The sequence below is a fragment of the Bufo bufo genome, chromosome 3, assembly GCF_905171765.1.
Source record: "Bufo bufo chromosome 3, aBufBuf1.1, whole genome shotgun sequence".
In the NCBI taxonomy this organism is placed as follows: Eukaryota; Metazoa; Chordata; class Amphibia; order Anura; family Bufonidae; genus Bufo; species Bufo bufo.
This window is the reverse complement of record NC_053391.1, coordinates 405,094,067-405,114,696: the sequence shown is the minus strand read 5'-3', so window position 1 is coordinate 405,114,696 and position 20,630 is coordinate 405,094,067. Positions and strand designations below refer to the sequence as shown.

Sequence of the window (20,630 nt, the reverse complement as noted above, 5' to 3'; positions counted from 1 at the left end):
CCATACCACGCTGCCCACAGATTGCACTGCATGCACACCTGGTTCACCCATTTCAGCCATACTAATAGTCAAATTCATATGATCAAGCACAATGCAGTGTCATTTCTAATTAAGTAAAGATTACTCTACTAAGGCCTTTTTCACACATGCGTTTTGCAGATCCGACATGCTGTTTCGGCCAGGAACATCCTGCCAAATCCATCACTGCCAGAATTCCGTCCAGCTCCAATTACTATGATGGGGACCGGAGGAGATCCGGTCGCCACCTGTAAAATACGTATGCCGAAAATCGGGTGAACACGGCAGTTTTCGTCTGGCTGATTCTTAGCATGTTTGCCGGGTTGCGGCCGGATCTCCACCTGTCCCTATTATAGTCATTGGGGCGGGTGTCAGCATCCTGCAGTACCGGATCCAGACATCTCCAGCAGACTGCTCCTTGCCGGAGATGTGTAAAGCTACTGTGAAACTAACCTACCAAGTCGGTTTTTTTCCCAGTTTCCCCTCCATGGCAGACAATGAAAGGTTGTCTGCCACTCACCATAGACATGCAATCTATGAACAGTTTTAGTTTTGTTTATGTGAAGTGATGACATCTAGGACCAGCCATGAAGTAATAGATTAAACATTAAGCAACACATTTGGGAATTACAGTGCCCCTCTGCTCAAAGTGCCAGGCGTTAATATGGTAATCCACTCATTTTATATTGATGGCCTATCCACTGGAGAGGCCATCAATATCTGATCAGCAGGGGTCCCACACCATGCACCACCGCCGGCCAGCAGTTTCAATATCTTATATGTGGGGTTCCAACACCCTGTATCCCCGCTGATCAGCTGTTTGAGAGCATCTTCAGTACCCGAAGTTGGTGCAGACACTACACAGCTTGTAACTGCAGCACTGCTCGCATTCACTTCAATGGATAGAGCTATGTTGCTCTGATGCTGACTTTCTGAGCCAGAGATACTCTGAAACAGCTGATCTGCTGGGGTGAAGAGCATCTGAACACTGTCAATTACATATTGATGGCCATCAATATAACAAGAGTGGACAATCCCTTTAATAACAAACAGCAGTGGCCAATCTTACTAATGCTCTTATTAATATATAAATATATAGATCCCTTGAGTCATGTGGGGGGATCAAAACTAGTGTAAAGGAAATGTGGTTTAGATGCATATAGCAACCAGCCAGACTGATCCTTTTATTTTTAGAGCTCCTTTGGAAAATGAAAGTTTGATTTTGATCGGTTGCTATGGGCAACCAAGTCTGTTTTCTTTTCCAACAGTTTTGATACTTCTCCCCATAGCTACATAGTTCCCAACTGTCCCGCATTTGCAGGGACAGTCCCTGGTTTTCTGAGACAGTCCTGGCAAATTCAGGCTGTCCTGGGCCAAAAATGAGTGAAGCTAACGATAGCCCCACCCAAACATGGGTGTTCCCAGTGGAGTTGGGTGTTCCCAGAGGCAAGGTTTTCACCTTGGTAAGTATGCATCTATAATTTAGTGGAAAGTATTTTCAGAAAAGTGGAGCGTTACAGCAGCAGTAGAGGAAGGACACCAAATACAGTCTGTACTTTTAGAATAACACACTCAACAAAAAATGTTTAGGTAAAAGTGCTCATCAAAAACCTAATTGCATCTTTTAAATTAGGGTCTGTTCATATTTCGATTTTACTTTTACGCGTGTGCCGGCAAATATTCTAAATGTGGTCCACCATTTATCCAGTGGAGGAAAAGAGTGCCCTTCTAGCCTCTGTCAGGGTTGGTATGCCTCAAATGTTAGTATGTCCCTTTCAAACAACTCAGGTGCTGTTCACACTAAATCTTGAAAGGGAAAAACTTGATAAACATATGACTTTTTATATGTTTATCCTAGTATTAGCTACTTGTGAAGTGTAGTGATGGTTTTGAACCTAGTATCAAGCAGTACTGTGACTTACTGTAGGTTGAGCGTACACAACATTATTGGCATCAGCTGGGGAAACCCATGCAGGAAGCCCGAGAGCCACATATTGCTCATTATCTTGAGCCACTGGTTGGGGTCCACTGTTCTAGCTAAAAGTTAAAGGACATCTGTCAGCAGATTTGTACCTATGAAACTGTTGAATGTGTGCTCGGCAGCTGAAGACATCTGTGTTGGTCCCATGTTCATGTGTGCCCACAGTGCTGAGAAAAGTGATGTTTTAATATATGAAAAAAAGCCTCTAGGAGCAACGGGGGCGTTGTCATTACACCTAGAGGCTCTGCTCTCTTACTGCTGCGCCCTTTTCACTCTGACTGACAGAACCATGCAGTGAAAACGTCATCACACTTAGCCCTGTCAATCAAAGTGGAGAGGGCTCAGCAGTTGCAGAGAGAGCAGAGCCTCTAGGTGTAATGGCAACACCCCCATTGCTCCTAGAGGCTCATTTGCATATATTAAAACATCATTTTTCTCAGTAATGTGGGCACATATGAACATGGGACCAACACAAATCCCTTCAGTTGCCAAGCGCACATGTAACAGGTCAGCCAGTTTCATAGGCACAAATCTGCTGACAGGTGCCCTTTAAGACCGATATGACTTGGACATATCTTTGATAGACATTTTCCCTTTCAATATTCAGTACTGCCCAACACAACATGTCATTATTATTTTTATTTTTTTAAGAAAAGGCTGGGGACCGAATGCCCAGTTAATACAAGATGGCATTAGTCCCAACTGCTTTGTATTATATTTTCAGTTGTGTGTGTGGATAAACATACAGCAGTCTTCTTCAGTCCATCCACAAACTGTGCTCATTATACCTCTCTATTTCATAAAATATTAGTCATTTATTGTCATTAAATGCCTTCTGACACTTTTTGGTAGAAAACTGTCTTGTAAGTTTTTTTTACGTTTAACTTTTTTTTTTAAAGATAATTTACTTGTTACAGTCCTCGCTGTCATTTTCCTCTCTGTACTTGCTTCAGTTTTACTTGGCAGACAGCCAGTCCATTTCTAAGTTAATTTTTGAGAACATCTAAACAGTTCTAAAGCAAAAAAAAGAAACATTACAAAACATGTTTCTATATGGTGGGAAGTAGCATTCTGATTAGGGATGAGTGAATCGACTTCGGATGAAACATCCGAAGTCGATTTGCATAAAACTTCGTTCTAATACTGTACAGAGCAGGAGCTCCGTACAGTATTAGAATGTATTGGCTCCGATGAGCCGAAGTTATTGCTTCACGAAGTCTCGCGAGACTTCGCACAATAACTTCATAAATTCATTTGTACTGTAAAAAAACATTTCCTGAACTCGGGTCGCTTCCAAGGTACCACTTGGAACCGAACCAGAGTTTGGGAAAACTAGATTCTTGTACTTACCGTAAAATCTGTTTCTCTTCCGTTCATTGGGGGACACAGACTTGACCATGGTTATAGCTGCTGCCACTAGGAGGCGAACACTAAGCACAAAAAGTGTGAGCTCCTCCCTTCAGCTATACCCTTCCTACAGGGACTAAGCTAAATCAGTTAGTGCAAAAGCAGTAGGAGAGGCAACATACAAATTCACACTATGTTCAAACCCAGAACCACACAGGCGCAAAAAGGGTGGGAGCTGTGTCCCCCAATGAGCAGAAGAGAAACAGATTTTACGGCAAGTACAACAATTTTGTTTTCTCCCCTGAATAACACTCTGCACTGTGCATGTGCTAGTATCCTGTGTTGTGTGCAGTATTATTCAATGTAGGTGGCTGTTTCAACGGATCTGGTCTCGTGCCCCTCTGTGGCCATGTTGGGACTCAGCCAGGGACATTGGGGCTGAAGCTGTAAGAAATATATATTAAAAATGTCTATACCAATGATTGGCTAATACAATTGCAGCCGAGTACAGTGTCCACTTCTTTCAGTCCGTGTGCTTTCAATCAGATTGGAGACCCTCCTGAAAGGATTATGTCCTATAACCCGTATTAAAGAGCTGATTTTGCTAGGGGAAGCTGCTGCAAAGAAATTTTTAGTATTATATGGCAGCCATTGAAATGGAGTCATCTTAGGCCAGTGATGTCTAACCTTTTAGAGACCAAGTGCCCAAACTGCAACCCAAAACCCACTTATTTATTACAAAGTGCCAACACGGCAATTTAACCAGAATACTACAGTCCAATACAGTATATCTTCCATGTATTTATCATTTAGCTATTAAAGCCTGCCTACATTCAGTGCGCTGCCTGTGCTGTTCATAGTGCGCCCTGCTCTGATGAACGGCAGGAAAAGTCTAAGGCATATTGGTACACCACAGACTTTTTCCAGGGTGCGGGTGCCCACAGAGAGGGCTCTGAGTGCCGCCTCTGGCACCTGTGCCATAGGTTCACCACCACTGCCTTAGGCCATACAGGATGGTCCTGAGCAGGGGCGGATTGCCCATAGACCTTACAGGAAAATTTCCCGGTGGGCCGATGTCCAGGGGGCCACCCAAGCCTTCCTCTCTGCCGCTGGTCAGGTATATAATGAGTGGTAATTAATGCTGTGAGAATCAGGTATTCATGTACCCGGCCAGTGACCACACGTATCCACCTGCATTGAGCTGCTGTGGCTCGCATCTCATCTCCTAAGCCCCCTGCTCTATACCTTAATCAGAGACAACTGGAGGAGGAGGACAGCAAATGGCATCTACCGATGGCCACCACAGAGGGACCGCTTTTGGGGCAATATATTGTGCTGCACCATGGTAGATAGTTCTGCTGGGACGGCCCTACAACATGGGGCCACTTTTAGGTTTTTAAGTTCCCAGTCCACCCCTGCTCCTGAAGCAGGCACACACCTATCCAATTACATCCATAGGTAAATAGGCAGGGTTATCTTCATTTTAAAAGCATAGCAACATAGAGGTAACTAGGATTGTCTTGTAACACGAAAGCTATTGGTTCAGTTCTTGATATCAACACAATACACATGGCAGATGTGTTCTCCTCATGAAAACATACAGTATGTCTTTTATTTGTACCCTAATGTCCTTTTATTTTAAGCCCCCCCCCCCTACCCGCAAAAAAAAAAGGAAGATCTTGGTGTATCATTATCTGACCAAAGAGTAGTAGACACTGTTCACATTTAATGTTTTTTACATTAAAGAAATACAGAAAAATTCACATTCTCTATTCAATTGGTCCTATTTTTTATCATGTTACATATAAAAAAATCTTTCCGTGTCCCAGGAGCTCATGACCCCCTTCTAACAAGATGTACGACAAGTGACAGCAGCAGGAACCTCCCTGCTGTGTCCTGTCCGCAGCAGCCATCAGTCTTGTGGGAAAAGATTCAGTAAAACCTGTAATTTATACATTTATATATATATCAGTACAGGAGGGAGGGGTGATCAGTAACTGACAGCTATCTCTTATGCACACAATAACTCCTTCCTCCTGTGCCAATGCTGTTCACAGGAGATGAGAAAAGCAAAGATAGAAATGTATAAATTACAAGTTGTTCTGAATCTTTTCCCACTAAAAATATATATTAATCCACTCAGCTTCTCCTGCTCTATAATATGTGCTTTCAGATTGCATTGCAGTTTGTGGTGACAGGTCCTCTTTAACCCCTTTGTTCTCGACAGGATTTCTATAAGACTGTCAGGATCATGCAGACTAATGTCACTCACGATACCCCTCATAAAATAATATACAGCACTGTATTGATCCCTTTGGAAGCTCTATTGGGACGTGGGCAAGTTTGGTGAATGCAGTCTCCGTAAAGCTCTTGCTTTACACACCACAATGCAGTACAGATGTTTTATGTCAACAACCAAGTATTTTAGGTACGTACCCATTGGAGTAAAACATAACATCCATTAGGAGTGTAGTCACACTTGGAAGGGTATAGGGATCCAGGCTGGTAACACAGAACATATTGCTTGGACTGGAAAGTGGGTGGATAACTGGCCTCTGAACTAAAAGATTAAGCAGTACAGAAATGACAAAGTAAGGTTAAGATATACAAAACAAAATACAATTATATCTCGAAATGGTAATTATGGGATTATAATGCAACAAAATAGTATGTGACGTATAAATATAAAATAACAATATAATAGTGGCAGAATGCATTCATAGATGATAAAAATATACAAAACCAACTCTCTGGAGATGAGAGTAACAATGTGAAATATATAGAAGGATTTCAGTAACAAAAACCTATCTGGAGGACAGCTAAACAGGAAGGTACCTTAACCCCTTCAGGACCCTGCCATTTTTCACCTTAAAGGGCTTCTGTCACCCCACTAAACAGTTTTTTTTTTTTGTGTACTTATAATCCCTATACTGCGATTTATCCATACATAATGTGATCATTTTGGTTCAGTAGATTCTACCAAAAACGTACTTTTATAATATGTAAATTACCTGTCTACCAGCAAGTAGGGCGGCTACTTGCTGGTAGCAGCCGCATCCTCCTATCATAATGACGCCCCCTCCGCATGTTGATTGACAGGGCCAGCGAACGGGATCTTTCTCTGGCTGGCCCTGTCTGCTATCAAGATCTCGCGCCTGCACCGTAACGGTATTCAATCGGCGCAGGCGCACTGAGAGGCGGACGCTCACTCGGCCACTCCATTTTCAATGCGCCTGCGCCGATGACGTCACATCTACACCCGGCGCAGGCGCATTGAGGATGGAGCGGCCGAGCGAGCGTCCTCCTCTCAGTGCGCCTGCCCTACTTGCTGGTAGACAGGTAATTTACATATTATAAAAGTACGTTTTTAGCAGAATCTACTGAACCAAAATGATTAATTACATTATGTATGGATAAATCGCAGTATAGGGATTATAAGTACCCCAAAAAAAAAAAAACTGTTTAGTGGGGTGACAGAAGCCCTTTAAGGACCAGGCCATTTTTGGCAAATCCGACATGTGTCACTTTATGTGGTAATAACTTTAAAACGCTTTTACTTATCCAAGCCATTCTGAGACTGTTTTCTCATCACATATTGTACTTTATGACAGTGGTAAAATTTAGTAAAACATTTTGATTTTTATTTAAAAAAATAAAATAAAAAAATTATAATATTTTTTTAAGAATTAGCAAATTTCAATTTCTCTACTTTTATAATACATAGTAATACCTCCAAAATAGTTATTACTTTACATTTCCCATATCTCTACTTCATGCTTGGATCATTTTGTGAATGCGATTTTATTTTTTGGGAACGTTAGAGGGCTTAGAAGTTTAGAAGCAAATCTTGACATTGTTAAGAAAATTTCCAAAACCCATTTTTTTTAAAAAGGACCAGTTCAGGTCTGAAGTCACTTTGTGGGGCTTACATAATAGAAACCACCCAAAAATGACCCCACTTTAGAAACTACACCCCTCAAGGTATTCAAAACTGATCTCACAAACTTTGTTAACCCTTTAGGTGTTCCACAAGAAGTAATGGAAAATGGAGATGAAATTTCAGAATTTCACTTTTTTGGCAGATTTTCCATTTTAATCAAATTTTTTCCGCTAACAAAGCAAGGATTAACAGCCAAACAAAACTTTAAATTTATTGCCCTGATTCTGTAGTTTACAGAAACATCCGATATGTGGTTGTATACTGCTGTACGGGCACACGGCAGGGCGCAGAAGGAGAGGAACGCCATGTGGTTTTTGGATTGCGGATTTCACTGGGAAAATTTTAAGCTGCCATGTCACATTTGAAGACCCCTCTGATGCACCCCTAGAGTAGAAACTCCAAAAAAGTGACCCCAATTTAGAAACTATGGGATAAGGTGGCAGTTTTGTTGGTACTATTTTAGGGTACATATAATTTTTGGTTGCTCTATATTCAACTTTTTGTGAGGCAAGGTAACCAAAAAAATAGCTGTTTTAGCATCGTTTTTATTTTATGTTATTTACAATGTTCATCTGACAGGTTAGATCATGTGACATTTTTATAGAGCAGGTTGTCACAGACATAACAATACCAAATATGACTACTTTTTCGTTGTTTGTTTCAGTTTTACATAACAATGCATAAAAATAAAAATAAAATTTTAGCCATATTTTTCTTTCGTTTTTGGGCGACTGTCTTATGTAGGGGCCCATTCTTTTCGGTACGAGATGAAGGTTTGATTGGTACTATTTTAGGGTGCATATGACTTTTTGATCGCTTGGTATTACACCTTTTGTGATGTAAGGTGACAAAAATAAATTTTTTACACGCTTTTCATATTTTTTACGGTGTTCATCTGAGGGGTTAGGTCATGTGATATTTTTAAACAGCAGGTTCTTACGGACGCGGCGATACCCAATATGTATACTTTTTTTTCATTTATTTAAATTTTACACAATAGTCTGAGAGCCATAGTTTTTTTTTATTTTTTTAGAGAATGTCTTAGGTAGGGGCTAATTTTTTGCGAGATGAGGTGAAGGTTAGATTGGTATTATTTTGGGGGGTATATGCCTTTTTGATCGCTTTGTGTTGCACTTTTAGACCAAAAATGATTTATTTAGCACAGTTTTTATTTTATTTTTTTGACGGTGTTCATCTGAGGGGTTAGGTCATGTGATTATTTTATAGATACGGTCGATACGGACGCAACTATACCTAATATGTCTACTTTTCTTTTTTTCCCTATTTTGTTCATTTTTTTTTTACTTCATTTTGGGAAAAGGATGCTTGTTTTTCTATTTTTTTTACTTGAAACTTTAAATGATTATTTTTTAAACTTTATTTTTTTTAAATTTAATACTTCTGTATTGTTATTTATTGGCTGCAAGTGTATTACTCAATGTAATACACTTACAGCCTGCGTGCTGTGAGATCCAGGGGGCTGGATCTCACAGGCTGTCGCAGAAGGCAGCCATGATGCCTAAGTAAGGCATCGGGCTGCCTTCTCTGCCATCGGGTCCCCTTCACAGCAGCGCGGGGACCCAATGGCCACCCTACACATGTCTGAAGCCCGCACGTGCCGCAGTCAGCGCTGACCGCGGCCGTGCAGGGGTTAATGCGCAGGCATCAGTGATTTCACCAATGCTGGCACATACAGCAGGGGTCCGGCTATCAGTCACTGTCGGACCCCAGCTCCTCCACCCGCCCGATCACCATGACGTACATGTACTTTTCTGGTCCTTAAGGGCTTAAAATCAAAAATATATGAACCTGACTAAATTGAAGGCATAACAATAAGTAAGTCCACAAGGAGAGAGGGAGCTCGTTCTATACATCCCCTTAAAGCATATGACATACATGTATGTAAATATGCGTTAAGGGGTTAATTGGAAAACCTTCAGGTGTGAACTTGGACATAAGAACCCACTGCAGCCAAACACCTCCAGGACCAGGGCCACAGGCGCCTGACAATCAGTGTGCAGGAAGTGAAAGTAAACAGTCCTTGCAGACCCCATATTCCAGCACTAGATTAATTCACCCCTTTTAACCCTAAACACTGCAGTACATGGGTACATTCTTAAAGGCTATGTACATCTTTGGGGGCATTTTTTTTATTATTGTATTTTACTCATTTTGGGCTAAAAAATTCTTTTTTCAGTTGGTCTTTATTAAAAATATTGAGCCGTTCTGTCACAAAGGGTTAACTGTTTTTCTAGCTGTGTGAATGGTACTTTCACTTTTTGCAGTCATCTAATAAACCTTATGTCTAAATTACTAAAAGGTCATAAAACTAATGCCTGTATTAGACAAGAAGATCAGCAAGCGATTGTCGGGAGGGGAGCATTCCTTCCCGGCAATCGCTTGTTAGCTAGCGGAGGAGACCACTGCTATTACATGCAGCGATCTCCTCTGCAGCATGGAGAGGAGCTATCACTATGCCATCACTCCTCCCCAGGCCATCTAGTGGTTTTCCAGTGGCAGATCGGTATTAGATAGCATGATCTGCCGCTGACAAGTGCTAATTTTTAAACGTGCTTAAAAATCTGAATTGCCCGATGAACAAGCGTTTGCTCGTTTATTGGGCAATCAGCAGCAGTATTACACTGCAAGATGATCTCTAACTAGTGTTCATGTGTCTAGTGTTCATGTTATTTAAGCCACATTCTTATCAGTAAGATCATAATTAAGCTATATGAGTGAACTTCAAGTTTTAAAATTCAGGTTGCGGTTCGCCTATATAGTGAATTGCGTTATGGATTCCGTTACCACGGGCCATAAAGCAATTCAATCATGGAAAGAATAACGGAATGCCTTTAGAGGCATTCCATTATGTATTCCGTCATAATAGAAGTCTATGGTCAGCATAACGGATCAGTCCAGTTTTTGTTATGCAGGAGTCCTGCATTATGGTCCGTGGTGACGGAATCCACAACGCAATTCACCATATACCTGAACCCAAACTTGAACTTCAAAACTTGAAGTTCGCTCATCCCTAATAATGAGTGTTTATAAGGTCAGAGATCAAAGATAAGGATCCTGTCAGCTCCCTGCCTGATGGAGCAGAGAGAAAATTAAGAACCAGCTACTAGATAAACTCAAAGCTGTGCAGGGAAAACACTGAATAATGATAATAAGTCGAGAGAGTTGTGAGGGATAAGAACACATTTGACTGGATTTGCTTTATGCAAGTGGTCTAAGACAGAGGCCCTTAGCTTACAATATACAGAACTATGACCTATCTGCCTCATATCTATCCAAAGTCATATCTGTCCTTCTATACAGATGCTGCAATTTGTATTACCACAATTCCCATAACCCCCTTTCTGCATGGCTCATACCAAGCTTAGGTTTCACAAATCCATTTGTTACTCCAAGATTATCAGCAGCTACAGTTTCTCCATTCACCACCTGCAAAATGGTAAACTCTGCAGCCAGTGTGTGCATTACAAAAGGCAAATCCCTCTCACGTACCTGAAAGACATAGCAAATAAACAGTCAGCTTTTTGTTATTCAGAGAATAAGACTGTCACGTGGTGGGATATATTAGGCAGCAAGTAAACAGTCAGTTCCTGAAGTTGGTGTGTTGGAAGCAGGAAAAATGGGCAAGTAATGACATGAATAGGGATGAGCGAACTTGTGTTTTCAAGCGTACAAGGTTCCGGTTATCTAAGAATTCCGTTATGCTATTTGAATAAGTTATGGTCCGTGGTAGCGGAATCCATAATGAAATTCTTAGATAACCCGAACCCTACCCTCGTACGCCGAACTTGAAAACACAAGTTCACTCAACACTAGACATGAGCGACTCTGACAAAGGCCAAATTGTGATTGCTAGACAACTGGGCAAGAGAATCTCCAAAAAGGCAGGTCTTGTAGGGTGTTTATGGTATTCAATGGTTAGTAGTACCTACCATAAAGTAGTCTGAAGAAGGACAACCAGTGATCCAGTGACAGGTTCATAGGCATGCAAGGCCCACTGACTGCTAGCCTGTCTGGTTTGAGCCCTCTGAAAAGCTACTGTAGCACAAATTCAGGTAATGCTGGCGATCACGGAGAGGTAAATGAAGGAAAAATCGATCTTCCTCCTTAAATTTCCCAGTGGGCCAATGCCCAGAGGGCTGAACAAGCCCTCCTCATGGCAGTCGGCCAGATACATAAAGATCTGAGGCTCTCAGCATTAATGTAGGAGCATCAGGCACTTACACACCTAGCCAGTGGCCGCAGCTGCCCTCCTGAATTCAACTATATTGATATAGCTTCATACTGTGGCATGGGCTGCAGTATTTTGTTCTGCACGGTGGTATCTGGTTCTGCTGAGGCAGTGTATTGTGCTGCACTGTGGTATCTGGTTCTGCTGGGGCAGTATTTTGTTCTGCACTGCAGTATTGTCCCCCCCCCCCCCCCCCCCCCCCCGCCTACTTTTGTTGCCATGCCTTTTGTCAGTTTGGACCCACCTACAACATGGGGCTGCTTTTAGTTTTTTTTTTTCACCTGCCACTTTAAGTTCCCAGTCCGCCCCTGCCCATGACTGATGTAAAAAGTGAAAATCAAATAGTTTAGTACATGACAATCTGTTTCTAACAGAGCTAGAACCAGCCCTGTACCTCATATGGATCCAGAGATCTCCCCATTCATTGCTCCAATTGCTCTTCTAGATTTATTTCAAGCTGGCAGCTCAGGAAGGTGTCTCTTCTGCTCCAGCTCTCTCCCTGCAATTGTCACAGCTTCTAACAGGAGATCCATCTGGTGCCAGTGTAAGGTAGGAACTGAGCACGTGCGACCACCTCAGTAGGTAGGCGTGCACATTACTATAAAGGTTAAACACCAGCAGGCACCATTATAATGAACAAAAGGGAACATCTCACAAAGAGAGCATTTTTGTAACAGAAAGTAACTTACAGAAGTACCGTAACTATATTTTCATGCTAAATTATATTAAAATAATATTTAATGGTGGCACAATCCCTTTAAGGGGATCTGTTACCACAATTCTGGTCTATTTTCTGCAGTATTACTCCCAGGTTGGTATTTTTTAAATGTACCTAAACACAAAAAGTTTATTAAAATCTACTGTAAATGCCATAAATGTTTTTTTTCCAATACATATTTATTTTTGGGCTTTCCATGCAATTTCAGGTGTCTATCTCGCTTTGCAATCTGTATTCTTGTACACTGCTGTGTATGGGAGTACGGATTTCCCTGCCACGCTCTGAGCGCTGTATAGGCAGGAGCTCCATAATATGTAGCTGCTCCTGTCAGTACCAGCGCTGCTCTCCTAAAGCCCTGCATAGATGTGCTATGCCAGCCCAGGCTTTAGCAGAGCGGGCACAGGCAGAGAAATGATGTGCTCTGCTGAACCCCTGCCCTGTGCCTGCTGGCTCCACACTGCTGGACTCTGCACCAGTCTGCTAGGCTTTAGCTAAGCGAAATGAGCGGGAGCTCAGCATGGCACATCACTCCTCTGCATGTCCTCGCTCTACTAAAGCCTGGCATAGCACACCAGTGCTGGTATAGACATGAGCAACAATGTGTGTCTTTACAGTGCTCAGTGCGGCTACAGGGGAATCCGTACTCCCATACACTGCAGTTCACGGGAGAACGGACTGCAAAGCGAAATAGGGACCTGAACTTCAGGTGCCTATACTGCATGGAAATCAAAATAAAAAATAAAGTATATTAGAAAAAATTATTAAAGGGCATTTACAGTAGGTTTTAATAAACTTTAATAAACCTACAGTAGATAGGAGAGGGCAGACTACCTAGAATCAAACCTAGGCAGATATTTATTTTTTATTTTTTTTACATCTATGCTGAATAAAATACATAAATGATACATCTGTATATACTACTATGTAGTATGCATGAAAAGGAAAACTTCAGCAAGCTTTAACATGGATGTATACATCTGGAGAGTGGTCTACCAAAGTGAAGGTCTCTTATTTTTTATGCAAGATTCACTTTAGTCACAAAAAAAAAAAATCTGAATGGAAATAAAATTATTGAAAAGAATAGAAATGATAATTAAAAGAAATCAATTGTCTTACCAATATAAAGTCTGTTTGATAAGTGGATAACATAAACACAGAGATGTTCTGGTCTGCAAGTGGTGCTATGACTGATTTTGCTATTTTGGTCACTCCGATTGGCTGGGAGCTGGAGGAGCTTCCTCCTCCTGAGACCACGTTAAGGGCTAACCATGTTGCATCTGCTACACTTAAATGTTCTGAAGATGGTAGTTCTATAGAGAAAAAGAAAAGAAAAAAACTGTTACAATTGTGTAAAAAACAACACAGGTATGCATTTATTGTTCAGATACTGTAGCTTGAGTAAAAACGCCACAATGAGGAAATTCTAGTAGCCAGTAGAATTTGACTCCGTAGCATATGGCTATGATTTCAATGCAAATGATGTAAAAGAACACTAAACATAGAAAATACAAAATCCAGGCATTTCTCTCTTCTTTAAAGGACTTGTGAAAACTTCCCAGATTCCACAAAATGTTCCTAAATAATCAGCCCATCTTGAGCACTGTTGCTCTGATCTTCCTCACAATGTTTGTGTACAAGGCAGCAGCAGTGGTGACAGAGGTATACTGCAATTGACTGGTGCAGCCAATCACTGGTCTCAGCGGTTTACATCTCACTGTAGTATCTCTGCATAGGGACTACTGTAAAACTAAATGCTACTTCTTCCTCCTTTCATAAAATAAATTTCAAGGTACCCATACACCTTAAATGCTATGTACACCTTTGGAGGCAATTTTTGTTTGTCTGAATTTTACTCATTTTTTGGCTAAAAATCATATTTTCAATTGGCCTTTATTAAAAAATAATGAGCCATTCTGTCACAAAGGGTTAACTGTTTTTCTAACTGTGTGACTGGTACTTTCACATTCACTTTGTGCCGGTCATCTAATAACCCTTATTTCTAAACTACTAAGAGGTAATAAACACATTCCTAACAGTAAGACCAGAGCTGAGCTATAATGAGTGTTTAGAATATCAAAGATAAGGAGCCGTCAGATCCCCAGATGACGGAAAAGAAAAAATCCACTGGCTGCTACAATATCTCTGCTCTGTACGCAAAAAAGAATTCCATATTTTTAATAAAGATAAAATTGAAAGAAATGATATTTAGCTCAAAATAAGTACAATGCAATACTTAAAAAAAAAATGTGGTGGACATAGCCTTTAAATAGCCATCGGCCAAATGCTGGAACAGCTCTCTCCCCTGACTCCACCATATATATGCATGCTCTTTTGGCAAACCATGTATGTGTTTTCAGTGGGGAGAGTGGAGAATCATATAGCAACCAAGGACCCTATCTGGGTGAAGGTATATTAACAAAACCAAACAACTAGCCACGAGGGCTTATTACCAAAATTGACCCAGATAATCAATTACTACTATAAAAACTATATATAACTTTTAATGGTGTGTTAAAACAACTGTGAGCAAAAGAAAAATGTTTTAAAAATAAACTGTTCCCCGAATACAGTGTCTGATGATTGTGTTTTTCTTGCCCGTAGTGGAGATGTGCACTCTCTCCACCACACAGCACTGATACTCCTACTCCTAGCCGTTCACTGGTGGTCAGTTATCTCACTGACTCACTAAGAGATCTGGACTTGTTAATTCGCACTGACTGACATACTGGCATATGAGAGAAACAAGTGAACAGATCTTAAGGGGACAGCTTTATTTTTTAAAGGGAACCTGTCACCGGGATTTTGTGTATAGAGCTGAGGACATGGGTTGCTAGATGGCCGCTAGCACATCCGCAATACCCAGTCCCCATAGCTCTGTGTGCTTTTATTGTGTAAAAAAAAACGATTTGATACATATGCAAATTAACCTGAGATGAGTGCTGTACAGGACTCATCTCAGGTTAATTTGCATATGTATCAAATCAGTTTTTTACACAATAAAAGCACACCGAGCTATGGGGACTGGGTATTGCAGATGTGCTAGCGGCCATCTAGCAACCCATGTCCTCAGCTCTATACACAATATCTGGGTCAAGTTTGGTAATAAGCCCTCGTGGCTAGTTGTTTGGTTTTGAGAGTGGAGAATGCAGCTGTCTGACACATGTGGAAGTGGTTTAGTTCCATGGAGAAAAGGATTGGGCGAAAAAAATTAATTTTGACCCCTTCTTCTCTCCCCTGATATCATGTGTGTCTGTACATTTACTGAGGGATATAGAAAGGCTGTTCAACAGAAACGGCAGGTGTCGCTATACTAACATAATTCCTGAAATATCTGGGGATAGAAGCATTTTGAATATAATTTTGAATGCAAGTACAAAAATTTCCAAAATTATGAGCTGCTTTTTTTGTCGGACAACCCCTTTAAGTGTGAAAACTACCAAATATATGTGAATTTAAACATGCTTAAAATAATGTACTGCCATCGAGGAGTAGAGCTATTCTTACGTATTGTACACTGTAAAATGTTGCCGGTTTTATCTCCCTGGGCACACACTCCTCTCTCTGTCGTGTGCTTGCAGGACACACTACCAAGACTAGAAAAATAAAATGAACCTTAAAGGGGTTATCCAACATCAATAACTGCCCCCCAATGTGTTGGGCCCCTCACACTGAATATACTTACCTGGCTCCCCTCGCTGCTCCTGGTCCCGGCACCGCCGCTTCTCCCCGTGCACGGATGAAAACATCCGGTGTCGGAGGGGGGGGGGGGGGGGAGCAGCCAATGTCAGGTGGGGACGGGGATGAGCCTCTCTAGCACCTGCCATTGTCTCCCCCCCCCCCCTTCCCCCGACACCGGATGTTTTCATCCGTGCACGGGGAGAAGCCACAGCGGCGGTGCGGGGACCCGGAGAGGCGTGGGGAGCAGGGTAAGTATATTCCCTGTGAGGGTCCCGGCACATGTGGGGCAGTTATTGATATTGGATAACCCCTTTAACAGCACCTCCACTAACTCAGCCTTAGTCCTCATGCACACGACCGTTGTTGTGATCCGTTCCGCAAAATGGGGTTCCGTTGTTCCATGATCCGTTTCAGTTTCAGTTTTTGTTTCCGTATGTCTTCCTTTATTTTTGGAGGATCACCAGACAGGAAGGAAAGTAAAAAAAAAGTCTAAGTCAAGTTTGCCATGCAAATGATAGGGGAAAAACGGACGCGGATGACAATCTTGTGTGCCTCAGCGTTTTTTCACGGTTCCATTGACTTGAATGGGTCCGGAAACCGTTTTCCGTGAAAAAAATAGGACAGGTTATATTTTTTGGACGGACTGGAACCACAGATCACGGACGCGGATGACAAACGATGCATTAGCCGAGTTTTCAACTGACCCATTGAAAGTCAATGGGTCCGCAGAAAATCACGAAAAACGGAACAACGGACACGGAACACAACAACGGTCGTGTGCATGAGGCCTTACTCAAACGACAGTGAAAAACGGCTGTGTGACAGAGTTTTGATAGCCGTCACACACCCGTTTTCAGAACAATGACAGTGAATAGCAGCTGTCAAAAAATAGGACATGTTCTATTTAGTCCATTTTCATGGCCCAACAGCCCCCAAACAATTCAAATAGGTGGTTTTAATGGCCGCATTTCAGTGAAAAAAAAAAAAAAAACCTGTGAAAAATGAATTGAATTGTTTTAACATTTTTAACATCCATTTTTCCTTTAAGAACAACACAAATGCATAATAAAACACGTATCTTATAATGAGTGAGAACTGTATATACAAAAGATTGCAGAGATCTTAAAACATGATATTCATTTTTAAATTAATCAAAACTGTGGATGCTCACAATAAATGTAAATATGCTTTTATACTGACTTTTCGGTGTATACATACATTTATGAACTGCTCTACATCTTTTCTAAGTACTGTCCTCTAAAACAAATAATTTGAAAACATACATATTGACCTTTAAACACAAAGGCTTTTCAGTATACTTCTCTCCGCTATAACTGCTCAGTAAATTGTTTGTGTGCATCACATCCCACATGTTGTTCTCTGTCTCAAGCAAATGATCTAGTTGCTAGGCAGATATGTCCACTTCCAGTACGGGTGTGGGAGTCAGCACGGACATCTGGGGTAGTGGGATGACTACAGAGAGGAATTATTCAATAGGAGGGAAATCTTATCTGAAAGGGTTATTTAAAAAACAAAAAACATTATTATATAAATGACCAGCTGACAGAACCAGATGACCAGGCATCTTTCACACGACAGTATGGCTTTTTCAGTGTTTTGCGGTCCGTTTTAAACGGATCCGTTGTTCCGTTTTTTGTTTCCGTTGTGTTTCCGTTCCGTTTTTCCGTTCCGTTTTTCCGTATGGCATATACAGTATACAGTAATTTCATAGAAAAAATTGGGCTGGGCATAACATTTTCAATAGATGGTTCCGCAAAAAACGGAACGGATACGGAAGACATACGGATGCATTTCCGTATGCGTTCCGTTTTTTTGCGGACCCATAGACTTTAATGGAGCCACGGACCGTGATTTGCGGCCAAATATAGGACATGTTCTATCTTTCAACGGAACGGAAATACGGAAACGGAATGCATACCATATTTTTGCGGAACCATTGAAATGAATGGTTCCGTATACGGAACGCAAAAAACGGACCGCAAAGCGGAAAAAAAAAACGGTAGTGTGAAAGAGGCCTTAATCTGAAAGGAATTGTCTTTGATTAGACTTCAACATGACCATAGATGGAAAGATTTGCCACTGATCCAAACAGTGTTCCTACATGACACTGATCATAAATTTGGTATATGAAAAATCTCAGAATACTGTAGATATGGAACAGCTATATGATTACTCATATCTGATATAAGAAACTGGGAGCATGTGGATATTGGGAAGCGGAAACTACAAAGGGGGGGGGCATCCAACATTCTTTGCAAAGGTACTGCGAATGTGACTGTTAATGTACAAGATGACGGTAAAGCTGGCCATGCACAATAGATGAACTTAAGCTGAACCTGCTAACTTTGGTGGGGTAGGCCGACTCTCCATGAACAGCAAATGTCAGGGGAGACAATTGGGCAGAAGAATTTCAACATGCTTGATCCTTTAGTTCTAGAGGAGCTAAGCTGCCACTATCAATTCAGAATATGGGTATGTTTGGCTCGCCCAAGCATGTATATGTATGAGGCGTCATGAGAGAGAGCAGTCGGCTAAACAAAGACACTTGCCTTTTCTGACCTCTGCTGCCATCATGTCAATGTAAAGTTTCAAGCGGTTACTTCATGAGAAATCAAATTGTGTATAAATAAAAATTTAGTAAATGGCCTAAATGCTTCACAAACTTATGGCTGCCTGCACAAATCAGTCTGACCTGCAATAACTCTGAATTGTGCTCTGAGGAGCTCAGTCTTGGCAAGGACAGTCACTAACAGCCTTTAGAGGCTGTCAAGTACCTCTGTGGCCGTCTACTGCGTCACTAGCGTTATTGCATTTACATTTTTTAGGCATACTCAATTGATGTAATCGTAACAAGACAAGACTAGAAGTAACAAATAATCTCAAAGTAAATGGAAATCTCTAACAAAACAAGTATCGACGAAAAAGTAATGTGAACTTGTTCTAATTAACGCTGTTCTAAAAAAAAATTGGGAAATTTTTTGTAATGAAGACTTGATTAAGTAATTTCACATAATTTTGTGGTGCTGAACACGAAAAGGACATTGAAAATGTGAGATTGTTTCTTGTTTGGAAATTACAGAGGGAAAAATTTTAAAAACGCTGAAAAAACTGAAAATTCCAGTGTCGGTTGAGGGTTGGCGACAGAAAACATGGAAAGCTTTCAGAATTGTGTCAGCTACTGTAGTTTGTTAAGAAATGTCAAAGTTGAAAATTTCCATCAGGTTGTAGATGAACTTCTAACAGCATATGAGAAAATGGGCTGCAAAATGTCTCTTGAGACTGCATATCCTCTATTCTAAATCAAATATCTTCCCCATTAAAGGGGTTGTCCCACAAAAAAAATTCTAGTTTTTAAACCAGCACCTGGGTCTGAATACTTTTGTAATTGCATGTAATTAAACATTTAGCACAGTTACTAAGTTATATAGTAAAATGTATCTATATAGGGCCACCTGCTGTTTGTTCTTTCTTATTTTTGTCCGTCACACTGAGATGGCCGCACATGCTCAGTTTCATCCTTCAACTGCCTCCTGAGCTGCAATAGGGAGAGCTGAGACACACCCCCTGAGGTCCAGCAGAATGGACACTCCCCTTGATATAAATCTAGTAAAGCAATGAATGAGGAGATCTCTGGATCCAAGTGAGGTACAGGGCTGGTTCTAGCTTTGGTAGAAATAGATTGTCATGTACTATATGATGTCTGATGTCATTTTTTACATTAGTCACGGGATAACCTCAAAGTGCGGTTCATTCGGGGAGCGTTTTCATTAGGATATAGCACTCATTGAAAGTGTTACAGAGGTAAATTGAAAGCATCTCCAGCATTATATGCACCAGAAACTCAAATCTTCACCAGAGGCGTAGACTTGAGCTATTAGATACGTAATAGTATATAGTAAACCCAGCTGCTCTTGGTAGGTCCCGCCCCCTCCTACTTAGCCCCACACCTTTAGAAAAGTGGCGCCCGGCATAATTTGGAACTTTTTAATGCCACAATAGTGAAGTAAATAGCTTGATAAATTCCCTCAACGTTCTTTCCTTTTTCTCTCTAACTTCCAAACAAGAACCAGTATCACATTTTCAAAGTCATCTTCGTGTTCAGTAACCAAAAATTACATAAGATCAATTAATCACATCTCCACTACAAAACCTGTGTAGGACTGTAATCAATGTCATTTTCACTATTAAAGGGAACCTGCCACCATGAAAATGCAGTGTAATATGCAGGCAGCATGTAGTGCTAGAATAGCTAAGCAGATTAATACATAGATTTGTGGGAAAAGATTCAGTAAAACTTGTAATTTATATATTTAAATTAAACCTCTGCCCATTCTGGCTGTCAGTCACAGACGGGACCACCCACATGACTCCTAAAACCAAGAATGAACAAAGATTTAAAGGGGTTGTCCAGGCTTTTACTATTGATGACCTCTCCTCAGGATAGGTCATCGATATCAGATCAGATCAGCTGTATGAGGAGATGGCACGCAGTGTGCACTGTGATTAAACTAATATATTGATCACAAATGCATGCAGGACGAGCAAGGATGGGACCCAGTACTGATATGTATATGATCCACCTGATAAATTAAACCAAGGTTCATTCGTCATGAAGTACAGCAATGGGTTCAAATGTCTGTAAGCAATCAAGTACAGTAATTTACACGTTTCGCTTTGT

The 20,630-nt window shown here is 41.1% G+C and overlaps 1 protein-coding gene across 1 annotated transcript in view; it reads right to left on the bottom strand.

Annotated features, from left to right (window-relative positions):
• The window catches only part of CASTOR2 (cytosolic arginine sensor for mTORC1 subunit 2), a 164,046-nt gene that overhangs the window by 19,449 nt on the left and 123,967 nt on the right, over window positions 1-20,630 (bottom strand). The window contains exons 3-5 of the mRNA XM_040424824.1: window positions 13,370-13,563; window positions 10,664-10,796; window positions 5,783-5,906 (exon numbers count right to left, since the gene is read on the bottom strand). Coding sequence (XP_040280758.1) covers window positions 5,783-5,906; window positions 10,664-10,796; window positions 13,370-13,563 — 451 coding nt within the window. The remainder of the gene's footprint in view (window positions 1-5,782; window positions 5,907-10,663; window positions 10,797-13,369; window positions 13,564-20,630) is intronic.